Genomic DNA, 13,285 nt, shown 5'->3' with positions numbered 1-13,285 from the left:
CATACAGCCGGACACGGTTCTGGCCATGTGAGCAGAAGACTGCAAAAGCAACGTGAACCATACATTTTTGGATTGTGCCCAGCCTCTCACCCAAAATGGGTACTGCGTTTGCCTACTCTGTTGGACCCGTTTACTGTCGTAGAAGCAACGTGAACCATGTATTTTTTGATTTGGGTGCCGTAATGGCTAGGCTGTTGGAGACGGTCTAAGTCCCTCAAATGTAGGGGACCCTTAAATCACTCTCAACCCCCATATTTCTTTTTTTTCGAATTACTCAAGTACAGACATAGACGCACGTGCACTTACCCTTATGAATACACGTACGTAAACCCTACCCCTATGAGCACCTCCGTAAGACTGTGCCGGCACATCTCGAGATTAACAAAGTCATCATAGACGCCTCGCTGTCGACGGGAACATCGCCTACCACTAAAAGCACAACGCCGTTAAATCGTGTATTAAATTCAGAAAAATGAGAGCAACCTTGTCAAGTCGAGGACTTGAGCCAGGGTGGACAGGTTCCACCATAAGGAACCTAACCAACTGAGCTATGCTCATTTCGCTCAACCCCTTATTTCCAATGGATTAAAAAACCCTATTTTTTATGACTCTATCTAAGGCCCCTACTTTACGGTTTCTATCCTTCCCATCTCCCTTTTAACCCCATATCCGCACATAATCACCCCGCTGCTCGAGCCCCCCTCTACTTCCACCGTCCACATTTGCCTCTTCGATGTCGGTAACCAGATTCGCACCCCACCATGGGTCCCTTGTGTTTTCCCTGCCTGATTTGGTCCCTTAAGTGAAACCCTAAATCATGCCTTCCACCTATGACTTTTCAAGCTCCGATTGCCCTAACTTGGCCTTTGAGCTCCGCTCGCCTGCCATTGAGATTCGGCCCCTACCTCTGCTCTCCTGCCCCCAGGGGTTCGGCCTCGAGCTCCAGCCTCCTCCTCGACCCTGGTAGTACCCTAGCCTCCACCTGGGTCTTGGTAAGTCAAACTTGTATCAAATTTTATGTCAACCCATGGACGTGTCAACCAAATGTCAATTTGGAGTATGAAATGTAAATTCTTGCATGGGAGTTTGCTTGTGAATTTATTTGAGACTAAATGTTCCTATGTCATTTTTGATTTGACACTTTAGATGTGTATTTAATTGTTGTAGCTGATGTTGTCGGATGATGAATATTTAATTGATTTGTATGAACTTTTTATTATAATTTATTAATTTGAATTGATGTAGTGTCAAAAGAGAGAATACGTGTATGTGTGCGAAAAGAAAGTAAAGATGAAGTAGGGGGCCTACGGGTCCTGCGGGAAAGCACGAAGCGTGATCGAGCTGGAGCCATGGGCTGTCAAAAAAAAGTAGAAACGAGCTGGGATGTGTATTGACTTGTCGACTTGCAACGGAGTATGATGGCTAAGCCTGTCGTAGGGCCGTAGGGGTTAGTCTGGTCCTTAACAACCATGTTTCTGTTTCCGGAATGGGAACGGGAACTTAAGGTATCATTTTATAACGTGGGAATGAGAATATTTGCGTTTTCGGAACGTAGATGTTCTCGGAACGTGGAACATGAAAACGGGAACGTGGGCCATGTTTCCATTCTTAGGCTGCTAAGGTCTGGTCTACGACATCATCGACAAACGATGCAAGTGGCAACGATGGCACAAGTGCTATATGGCTTAGAGTTGACTACGACGGGGTACAAGGATGGCTCGGTGCATGACATCGCCGAAAATGATGGCACAAGCAATGATGATGGCATGTCAACAACTCAACATGATTCCTTTATGTTTCTCTGACGATGGTGTAGTGTAGCGACCGACATGTGGTGGTGTGGTTCTTCTGGAGTGATCGTGGTGCGGTGCTTTCCTAGAGTGGCGGCGTCGTTGCTACCTTGCTGGGATTGGGGAGAAGAAGGGGTAGCCCCGTTCGTTTGGCTGAATTTGACTGAAAAAATAAGCCAAAATACTGTTTCGACTGAATTGTTGTGAGAGAAAAATATTGTTTCGGCTGAAAAAAAAAAGCCGAACAAGCCGGATTTTAAGACAAGCGAACGGGGCCAAAAAGTGGTACTCACAGGAGAAGTCACGAGATGAATTCGGACCGAATGCCAGATGGTGTAAGACCAAAATACCAATTATAGAAAATCTTTTAGAAAAAAATACAAGTTGTATACCAAGTGGACTGCAAAGCTTGACACACATCCCAAAACAAGATTCAACGGTTGCATGTGTGTGAGCATGAGCCCTTAAGGGCAGAATTTCCATATCTGGTGTCAGCCTATATGCTGCATTGCGCCCTGTTCGCTTGGTCGTAAACGATCCCAGCCAGAACAGTATTTTTCTCTCACACCAAACCAACCAACAGTAATAATCCACGATCGTATACGATCGTTTCAGCCCCAGCCAAACAGAGTGTTGTTGATGAAGGCGGCCATAAAAATAACACACTCTCTCTCTCCTCCATCTTGTCCATGGTGGCCGGGCGATTTGTCTATTATTATACCTGTCCTTATAGATCCATTATTGTTCTGTTCAGTTTCCTGGTTGTTGTTTTTTTTAAAAAACAAAAACAAATCTCTACATAAGCTTCGTTGAGCTGGACGATGAATTCATTCACCTCCATGAGTCATGCCCGCTGATCATATGCTGCACGCCGAGCGGCCGAACTGCGCAGTACGTGACGGCCTGGTAGGCCTTCAAGGTGTAGTGCAGGACGTAGGAACTAGCGCCAGAATAATCTTGCGCGGCCGAGCGGCCGAGCCAATGATGGCCCAAGCGTATCGCCGGAGTCAGGACGGAGCGTCGCCGGAATCCTGTACCGATTCCGATTGCCCGAAGTGGAAAGGACGCCCATATGGCACATCGACCACGGCTGCGAATCGGATTTGCCGGCCTGTTGGTACACCCACGCCTCGGATCTACAAATATCACGACACCTGGCCGGCCCGTTAGTTCATCCTCTCCGGCCGCACGCTAGCTGCCTTCTTGTCGGCCCGCCTCCGGTGCAGTGTGTAGGGAGAGCGAGATCAAGATGGACGGCACCGGCAGCAGCTCCGGCGACGTTTCCTCGACGCCCGCCACCGACGAGGGGCCTCGTGCGGACCCAGATCAGCTGCCGCAGCCGACGGACGACGTCTATGTCATCGCCGTCACGCGCAACCTCGCTCCCGTCGCGCCTTCCAGGGGGGTGAGGGTGCAATTAGGCCGAAACGGCATGCAGCCTACCCTCATCTTCTTAGAGTCTCGCGACGGCGACGGCGACGGCAACGCTGACGCCGGAGTGGACGACGACGCGCACGGCAGGTTCGGCTTCGGCTTCGGCTTGGGCGCCGTCCCGGTCCCGGCGTCCGGCGTGGCCATGGCCTATCCGCCGGAGACGACGGTGGGCGAGGGAGAGAGAGGCGAGTGCGCGGTGTGCCTCGAGGAGTACGAGGCCGGCGACGCGCTGAGGACCATGCCGTGCGCGCACGGCTTCCATGAGCGCTGCATCTTCGGCTGGCTCCGACTCAGCCGCCTCTGTCCGCTCTGCCGCTTCGCGCTGCCGCCTGAGCCCTGAGGAGGGCACGGAGGCCGACGTGGACGAGGATATACGATGATGACGAAGGCCGGGGACGCTGCTGACGACGGCGGCGGCGCATTGGATAGTACCTACGATTCATGTTTGTAACGTGATGATGGAGCAGATGAACTCAACATGGCGCCAGAGGATGGACATGTGGAAGATAGTACTATGGACATGACTACCGATTATGAAGTGTGGTGCTGAGGAATGAGAATTATGCGGCTATGGTTGCAACATGTCAAGCGAGTGTTTGGGCTTAGGCGATCTAAAGATCATAGTTAGTTGGCCTATTCCTTTTTTTCTGAAGAAGACGATGATAGAATTTTCAGGACCTCTATGTGCAGATTTAGTAGGTAAAACTTGACTTAGATGGGATGACTTGCTGATGTATCTCACTAAACCGTGTCGCGGTCGAGACGCCGGTGACGTAGTAGCCACAACGGGTCGGAGTAGAGGTATCCGTGACGCGCATGCTAGGTCGTCGTAGGTAGCAGCAGTGCAGGCGCTGTGCTGTGGCGACGGTGAAGGCGATGGAGCTTCTCGTCGCTTACAGCGTCCATCTCGATCGGTCTAGGGATAGGACATCGGTGAAGGGCTGGCGGCTGCGGTGAACCTTGTACCTTGCACCCTAGCCCCCACCTTTCTCTTTATAGTGCTACGCGATGGGGGCCTATCAGCCAGGAGAACGGCTAGGCGTCCCCGATCAGGGCACGGATAAAGAGCCCAATTGGCACTTGGGCCAACTTGGTGGAGATCAATCTAACATTCTCCCCCTTGATCTTACCTTATGACTTAAACTTTACTTACTTTATCTTTTTCCCATTCCATCACATATCAGTGCATAGAGCGTGCCTCATCATCACGGTCAGTTGCCATTAGATTAAACAACTACAATGCACCTCTTTGTTTTGAAACAGATTCTCAACTAGGCCCTTAGTATCCAGAAATCATAGGCTTTTCCGTAAACCCATGTCGACTGTGTGTTCTCTGAATGCACTGGGTGGTTAGCCTTTGGTAAGCGGATCCGTAAGTACTTGCTTGGTACTCATATGCTCAATACTTTTAAAATGATTCTGGATTTTCTCCTTTATAACATATAACTTAATGTCAATGTGTTTGACAGCACACTTGACCTGTTGTCTTAGGAGTTAACTACTTTAAATGGTTATTGCTGTTGACTACCATTTTTGCCCGTTCCTGAGGCCTCATGACAAGCTATACTATGGTATGCATCATTGATGACGCCACAACAGTTTCATTGGAGCTTTTTCATAATAATACTCCAACTGCGAGTGTTAGCAACTACTGTGGATTTCACTACACATCTCGCCAAAACTTAACATTTGTACCCATGACTATTTGAGAGTACTTATTTTTTTCTTACTCAGCATGAGGCATATGATACTTTGCAAAAATTGCAAGGCATTCTTAACTCCATTCCAGTGATCTATATCTGGACTGGACTTCTGCCAAAATATCCTAGATACGTAACCTACGTCAGGGTAAGTTCTTACTTGTATATTTATTAAGCTTTCAACGGCTGAAGCATATGAAACCATGTTCATTTTATCGATCTCATATCGGTTCCTGAAACACTGAAAATTTCTAAATCTATTACCCTTGACTATAGGAGCAGGCGTAGGTTTACTCGCATGCATACCTTATTTCTTTAGAATCTTTTCTAAATATGCCTTTGCGATAGTCCTAATACCCTTTTTTTTATCTCGGTGAATTTCGATTCCTAAAACCAATGATGCTTCACCAAGATCATTAACATTGAATCTTGAGAATAAAACTTCTTCTTCTCCAATGACAGATTAACATCACTACTAGTGAGTAGAATGTCATCTATTCAGAGGATGTGGAAAATGAATTTTCTATTCTTGAACTTCGCATAAACACTATTGTCCTTCTCATTTACTTTAAAACCCAAACTTTCTTATCGTTTCATTAACTTCAAATAATATTGTCTAGAGACTTGTTTTAACCCATAAATAGATTTCTACAGGCGGCATCCCATATGTTCTTTTGCTTTCACGACAAAACTTTTGGGTTTTGCCATGTAAATGTTTTCATACAAATCCCCATTGAGGAATGTTTGTCTTTACATCCATCTGATCTAACTCTAAATAGTAATGTGCCAATAACACCATTATAATTTAAAAGAATCCTTGCATGAGACTGGAGAGAAAACTCTCATTGTAATCTATTTATTCTCTTTGCGTAAAGCCTTTTCCTATAAGTTGTGCTTTATATCTTTCTACATTCCCTTTGTAGTCACGTTTTGTGTTGTAGACCCTTTTACAGCCTATTGTTTTGGCTCTATTAGGAATTTCTTTTAAGTCCCAAACATCGTTGGTATTCATCGAATTCATTTCAACTTCCATAGCTTCTTACCATTTAAACGAGTAAACGCTTCTCATGACTTCTTCAAATGAGGTGGGATCACCCTCCATTTGAATTTCTTCACTAACATAGACTTGATAGTCATCAGAAAACTGGTTTACTAATTCTTTGAGACCTTCTGTGACCTCAGCTACTGGCACTTTCATGTGGGGCTATTGTTGCTCTTCATTGCCAAGAGACAATTGATTATATAGGCTCCTATATCACAAGATCCTTATTTACATTATTCATCTTCTTCGAATAGCCAACAACAGGTGTTGTATAAGTCATACAACATCAACAGGTATCAAGAAATTCGTTGTTTTGAATCACTGAAGTGGGCACGTAGTCCTGCTTCTCTTCAAGTCATAGGTCTCTACATACCTCTACATACCATGCTCTCCCAGATCTTCCCATCTTTTCTAAAAATGGTGTATCTTCAAATATCTTATTTTGGGTTTAATTTGTTAAAACCTCATATGGCGCTTTAAGCACTACCTTAACATCTTTGAGTCTGACTACGCTATCTTCCTGTCAGAACTTTAAAAGGTCCATAAATTTAGCTATTTCTCTGCTTAGGGGTATCATTGTTGTGACCGTTGTACTCCTTCAACGGTCGCATTCATCTTAATTAAATTTTATCTCACTCTTAATGAAGAGTATCTTTCTTAATTGATCTTTATCTCACTCTTAATGAAGAATATTTTTCTTAATTGATCTTAATATTCTTCCTCTTGAAATATAGCATGAACTTTACTGCCATAATTTTGAGAACTATTTAGAAAACCTGTGAACGAGGAGACACTTATAACTTGCTTCATTCAGATGATTATGTAATGTAAACAAAGTTATTTCTTGATCCGTTTAGTAGTACACTTTCCTTATTTCACTTCAAGAATTTAACGAGGTCTTTCATTAGCAGTACTTTTACAAGTCACGCTTATATCTTTTCTTATCTTTTGGTTAGTATTGACCATGATGATGCATTTCTATTGTGCCACGGTCAATACTAGGACAACATAAGAGCTACCCAAACTTCTCTCGCTATGCGGGATATAAAACATGTGAATCATCACAAAACTTCTCCCGCCATGCAGTATTGACTAGCATAAGTATTATGCCAAATCTTCTCCCCATGCGGGATAAATCTATACACAATTTACTGTAACAAAAACTTAGTCATGACGACTCAAACATTCACTTATTTCTTCATTTTCCAATTAAATCTTACCATTGGTTCCAATTTAATCAGAAAATTAGTAAACTAATAAAAAATAATTCTAAACTGGCTTGACTCAAGCCTTTTCATTCACATAGCCCAGCATTGCAGCCCGTTGGCATGCAGCCGAGTGATTTCATCGGTTAAATAAACAAGGTGCTTCTACATCAATTCTACATGACCGTCTGGCAGAAAATAGAATTAATACATAAAACTCATAAATCTACTTTAAATACATATAACCACTCTTCAAAATTAAATTCTTCCATTGGTTCAAATTTAATTAGAAGATAATCAACATCATTGCAGTGGAAACTTGATAATAAAATACATTCTTTTAGTTCAGGAGCATTTCTTGGTCCTTATCTACTCTCTGAAAAATTGAGCAAATTGGTGTAAAATTTATCAGAGATTTAAACTTTAAACTTAAATTTATTATAATATTATTATCATCAATGTTGGTCAGAAAATAACAATACCATAATCTAACATAAACAAATCGAACTACTCCTCTAATTTAAAATTTTCCGTTGGTTCCAATTTAATTAAATGATAAACATAATCATAATTTACTAAATGTAACAACTCTTCAAATTAAATTTTCCCGTTGGTTCGAATTTAATTGGAAGATAATCAACATTAAACTTTACAGCGAAAACATGAGAAAATTATTTATCTACTTTTCAGAAGCATTTTACTGTACTCAACTAGTCTCTAAAAAATGACCCCGTTGGTTCAAATGCTGATAGAGATTTAAACTAGACAAAAAATCATTAAAATTTGCTTCTGAAAATGAATAAACATAAATGTGCTACTGTTCTATGGCGCTCAGCGAAATTGGCCCATCCGCCAGCGCGCCCGCACACACGGCCCAGTGCGCTCAGCATGCCCGCGCGCCCATGCTTTATCGTGGCCCAGCAGCAGAGACCGGCCCACGACGGCCGCTCGCGCCGCGCTCCCCCACGTCCAGGCTGCAACCTGGGCCTGAGCCGAGAATTCACTACCCCGCTTGTGCTCCTTTCGGTCGGAGCACACACAGCCGTCTGTAGCGATCCAACGGTCCTCCGTCATTCTCACAAGATTAAAACCGGCAGCCATGGTGGTGCGCCTAAAACCCTAGCTCATTCGTGTTCTTCACTTTCTCTCTCTACACCGCAGTGCTTAGTGTAGCAGCTCTGGTAGCCACCCGTAGCGTAGCGGGAGAAGAGAGAGCAGCGGAGCGCCGCCGCCGTCGGTCCCCTCGCCGATGCGCACGCTCGCCCTAGGCAGAATGCGCTGCCATCGAGCGGTCTTGGCAACGGTGCTCTAGACTCCCACACGCACTGCGGTGGGGTTTATCCTAAACCCTAGTGCGACGCCATCGTGGGTCCCCTCGCTGGAGTGCGCGCTCCCTAGTGGGTGAGCGCGCCGCCATCGAGCGGTCCTAAGACGGTGTCCTCGGCCAGGGCTCACGCGCACGACGACGAGCGCGGCTCACCATATCCCTGTGTGCCAGTGAGGCAGCGGTGGGTGCATCTTCCCGCGCGCGGCGGTGGCGACGGTGGCAAGAAACCAGGTAGGTCCTCCCCTTCTCCGTCCATCTATCTAGGGTTAGGGTTAGGGTTTTGAGTTAGGGTTTCAATCCATTTCTACAAATTGAATCCCCACCTACTTTCTTGTTCTGATCTACTCCAAGAGCTAGATCTATGCCTAGTTAACCTAGCTCTGATACCATTGATAGGACTTATTGGAGCCTACTACTCCACGCTGGCCTACCGACCTAGTCCCACAGCACGCCCCGCTTTTCCCACTTGTAGCCTAGCAGCAGCGCCGGGCCATTCTTTCCTTTCCTCGACGGCCCAACTAAGCAAGCCTTCAGGTCGGCCTGTGTCGTCCACGCCCTTCCTCCATTTATGTGTGGCTGATAGCCTAGGCCCCCTCGCTAGGGTTGTCCTCTTCCTTCGAATCGAGTCCGAGCCAGAATCCACCGCGCCGCCGTGTCCGGCTTCGCTACGCTGCTGTCCATTGCCGTGTCGCCCAAGCCGTCCCCGCCTCATAAAAATCGGATGCCCCGTGCCCGTGCCTCCCAATCCGAGCTCCAGCGCCGCAGCCACCTTCGCCTAGAGCTCACAGCCACCTAGCCCTAGCACCATCGCCGCCATCGGCTTCAAGCCACTACTGCACGCTGTCGTCGCTTCCCCACTCGTTTCTTTTAGTTTCGGTGAGTTCCCCATCCTCTCCTCTCTCTCCTGGATCTCTCCATTCGAGAAACCGTGCACTATAGGTTCTAAACTGACGTCGCCGGTGAGCTTTTTGCCGCTCCGGCCATGGCACCGCATGTCCGTCCTATTCCGGCCGGCCGCCGTCGCCTCTTCCCCGCCCGATCCAATCCCGGCCGTCCAAATCTAATCCAGCGGCCCAAGATCAAGGATACCTGAAAGGTCCTTGTGTGGTTTTGGTAATTGAGTGACAACCCTAGGTGGACTAATTGTGTTTATGTGAGATACACAGGTGATTAGTCCACAAGTACATGTGTGTGAGCAACATATGCCATGAAGGTGAATATGGTTTGTAGATGTTGCAAATCTCACACATGTGATGATGAAGGAGCTTATTGCACATGAGACATCACATTGAGTCATGTGATCAAGGTGGAGAAGATCAAGACAAGACTTGGCTTGATGGACCGGTTGCAAGCGTGAAGGGCAAGTCGGAGGCTTTAGAGCGATGGACCGCGTGACGGTGAAGCTTGAGCAAGACTTGGCGCCGATGGACGAAGTCAATGGTAAAAAGCAAGTGAAGTCAAGATTGATGAACCAATATGATCACGTGATGATATGAAGTGGATCATATCATTGTTGATCATGTTGGTGCATGTGTTGCATCGACATTGGAGGAGATGGAATGAAATGCGCAAGGCAAAGGTATAACCTAGGGCATTTCATTTCACCGGTCATAGGTGTGTAGAGAAGTTGATGACCGGGTTTAGGATAGATGGCTGTACTATCAAGAGGGGCAAACTTGTTTGTGTATCGGTCATCTAGTGCCACTCGAGTGATCTAACTTTGCATCATCGCTAGGATCGAGTGGCGTGGCAAGTTGAGTGGCTAATCCTTTGGAAAATATTTGTGAAAAGCTAACACACATACACATGGTGGTGCACACTTGGTGGTGTTGGCAAATTTGCAAAGGAGAAGAAGTTAGAGTTGTCGTGAATCAACTTAGAGAAGAGAAAAAAGGTTTTTCGGTGTACTCCGAACTATAGGATGGTCCTTGTATTGGAATACTATTTTGTTTGATCCATTGTGATTTGCATCAAGTATGCATGTGGGATGTGTAGCCCTCTGAGTAAGCTTTCCAAAATGTCCAAGATCATCAAAATCGAAGTTCGAAGCTAAGAGTTATAGCCATTTTAGCGCTGAAAGGTCTATGACCGGATGCTGGCGTGAAAAACGACCGGACGCTGGGTCCAGCGTCCGATCAGCACCTGCGAGTCCGGTCACAGCGTCCGGTCAGTGTTTTTAGCATGTCCAAAAGCGATCGGACGCTAGGAGAGTCCGGTAAGTGATGATCGGACGCGTCCGGTCGCTGAAAAACATCGCTGGAACCTCTTTGTAAGTGACCGGACGCTGGGTTTTAGCGTCCGGTCGTTATGACCTGCGCATCCGGTCAGTACGCGCTTTGCCCAGTGAAGGGGTAACGGCTATTTTAGCCCTTGGGGCTATAAAAGGAGTGTGTGGCCGGCCTTGGGCTGGTTGCTTAGCACCCTCACGCCTATGTGGCTTGTGTAGGAGTGCTTGGATGCCCTCTAACTCACATGTGCTTGCAAGAGTACGAATCGATTGCGAGTGAGTGTGATTCTAGTGCGTTGCATTGTGAGATTGCATCAAGTGGCACTAGGTGATCGAGTTGCAAGCTGGTGGTGCTTGTTACTCTTGGAGGTTGCCACCTCCTAGACGGCTTGGTTGTGGTCTCCGTCAAAGCCCACAAGAAGCTTGTGCGGTGCTCCGGAGAAGAGCTTTGTGAGGGGCATTGTGCTCGCCCCGCGGGAGCCACGAAGAGCAACTCTAGTTGAGCATGTCATTGAGCTACCCTCACTTTCGGGGTAGGTTCTTACGGTGCCCGACGTGCGGGCTTGGCGGGTGATGCTAATTAGCCACCGAACCACCAAGTGAGCGGTCGACACAACAGAGACGTAGCGTGTTGGTAAGCACGTGAACCTCGGGAGAAAATGACCGTGTCAACCTTGTTCTTCCCGTTGGTTTGTAATCCCCTTACACAAGCTTGTGATTACTTTTATATATATTGTGCTTGTGTAGTTGCTCTTGTAATTAGTTAGCTTGTGTAGCTCACTAGTTACCTTCTTGCTTATGTAGCATAGAAGTAGCTCCCTTGCGTGGCTAATTTGGTTTGTGTAACCTTGTTAGTCACTTTGCTTAGTTTGTGTAGCTAAGTATTTGCGCTCTCTAATTTGGTATTGGTTGCCTTGTTATTGAGCATTGCTAGTGAGCTTAGTTGGCTTTGTGCTTTTGCTTACTAGCATGTGTAGGACCTCCCTCATTGCTTGAAATACTAGTGACATATGTTTGTGTGACCTTGCTTCTAGAATTGGTTAGGTGGGCTCTAGTTAGCCCGGCACCTTTGTTGCTTAATTAGGATCTTTGCAAGGTGCTAGAGAACATAGATAGAGGGGTGTAGTCTTGGCTAGACCGATAGTTTTAATTCCGCACTTATTTCGGTTAGCCGACGCGATTAAGTTTTAGAAACGACTATTCACCCCCTCTAGTCGCTATCTCGACCCTACAATACCTCTTCGCTGGCGTTTTTGCAAAAACCCCCTTACAATTAATTAGATCTTAACCCACAGTCCATAGCGTCTTTCTAGATTTTATTTTCTTCTTTTGAAAGCTTACTTTGTTTCGGTTAGATCTAAAATGCGTTTTCACCAATTCACAGTTTTGCCACTAATCTTGTTTTAGCCATAAAATCTCCGTTTTAACTCCGATTTGATCCATTCAACTTGCGTTAGGTTTGTAATTCCATAATCTACATGTTCATACTACTATTAAGTAGGTTTTCAACTTTTAAAATTCGAGGTTAGATTTAATCTATTATTTTACTAAAGGAAATCTTGTTTAATCCATAACTTCTTCGTTTTAGCTCTGATTTTTGTGATCTTCGCATCTGTGAGTTCGTATTGAGACATAGATTCATTTTCTAAATTTTTCATCTTGATTTTATGATGATTGGTGTACTATTCTAATCTATAGCTTTTGTTTGCTATGCATGATTGCTTCTGGATGCTTGTATGTTGCTGTGATTATCGAGTATAGACGGTGAGCAATTCATAGGAGATCAAGGGTACTACTTTGAAGAGTAGGATCAGCAGGAGTACTTTGTTCAAGACAAGTATAGCATGAGATCATCCTTGTTTCCTATTCACTTTAATACATTAAATTCATGTTGCATGTGTCACCTTGATAGGGATTCCCTAGAATTGAACTTATACCTTGACACCTACGGGATATGCATTGGGTAGCTTTGCTAGTGCTCAATTAAACCATGATCTTGTAACTTGACTAATGTTATATGCAATAAATATTAAAATATGACTTTTTAGTAACTTGGAAACAGGGGGCTGGAGTGTTTAACTACTTTCTAAATGCTTTAGATTCCTTTCCCTAAGGACTTATCTATAAGTGATCATCCAGGACTTACAGTACAGCTGTGAGGGTTGCATGGCTCTGGCTTTAGCTGAGTATGAGGACCTTTTCTAGCTTGTTAGTGGTTATCTTCATTGGCGTAAGAATGGCTTGATGAATCGGATATAGGATAGCCTCTACTCTTATGTGTATAGCCGCGATGGAATTATGCCATTCGATAGGAGGGTTTCTATATCTGTTTACCGAGTGAATCTAATGGCCCTAACTTGTTAGATGAACCTTTGAAAGGCTTCATAGTGACCCCTGCCTGCTCACCTTGGAAGTATTTTGGGAGTAATTAACCCGAGCATATGTGTATCACGACTCACAGTGAAAGTGTACAACCTCTGCATAGTGTAAAACTGGTATATCAGCCGTGCTCACGGTCACGAGCGGCCTTAGAACCCTTATGGAATAGATTAACACTAAG

General features: G+C 45.4%; 1 protein-coding gene across 1 annotated transcript; it reads left to right on the top strand.

Annotated features, from left to right (window-relative positions):
- The first annotated feature begins 3,039 nt into the window (after nt 1-3,039).
- Nucleotides 3,040-3,564, top strand: LOC136479072 (uncharacterized). The gene has a single exon (XM_066477051.1). It carries the CDS (start codon nt 3,040-3,042, stop codon nt 3,562-3,564), a length of 525 nt encoding a protein of 174 aa, XP_066333148.1.
- Nucleotides 3,565-13,285: the final 9,721 nt, after the last annotated feature.

Source organism: Miscanthus floridulus, chromosome 9 (genome assembly GCF_019320115.1).
Source record: "Miscanthus floridulus cultivar M001 chromosome 9, ASM1932011v1, whole genome shotgun sequence".
Taxonomy (NCBI): Eukaryota; Viridiplantae; Streptophyta; class Magnoliopsida; order Poales; family Poaceae; genus Miscanthus; species Miscanthus floridulus.
This window is presented reverse-complemented; position numbering and strand designations above follow the sequence as displayed.

Bases quoted from the DNA above. Each gene is read 5' to 3' on its own strand.
- LOC136479072 (XM_066477051.1), top strand. From the start codon at position 3,040: ATGGACGGCACCGGCAGCAGCTCCGGCGACGTTTCCTCGACGCCCGCC.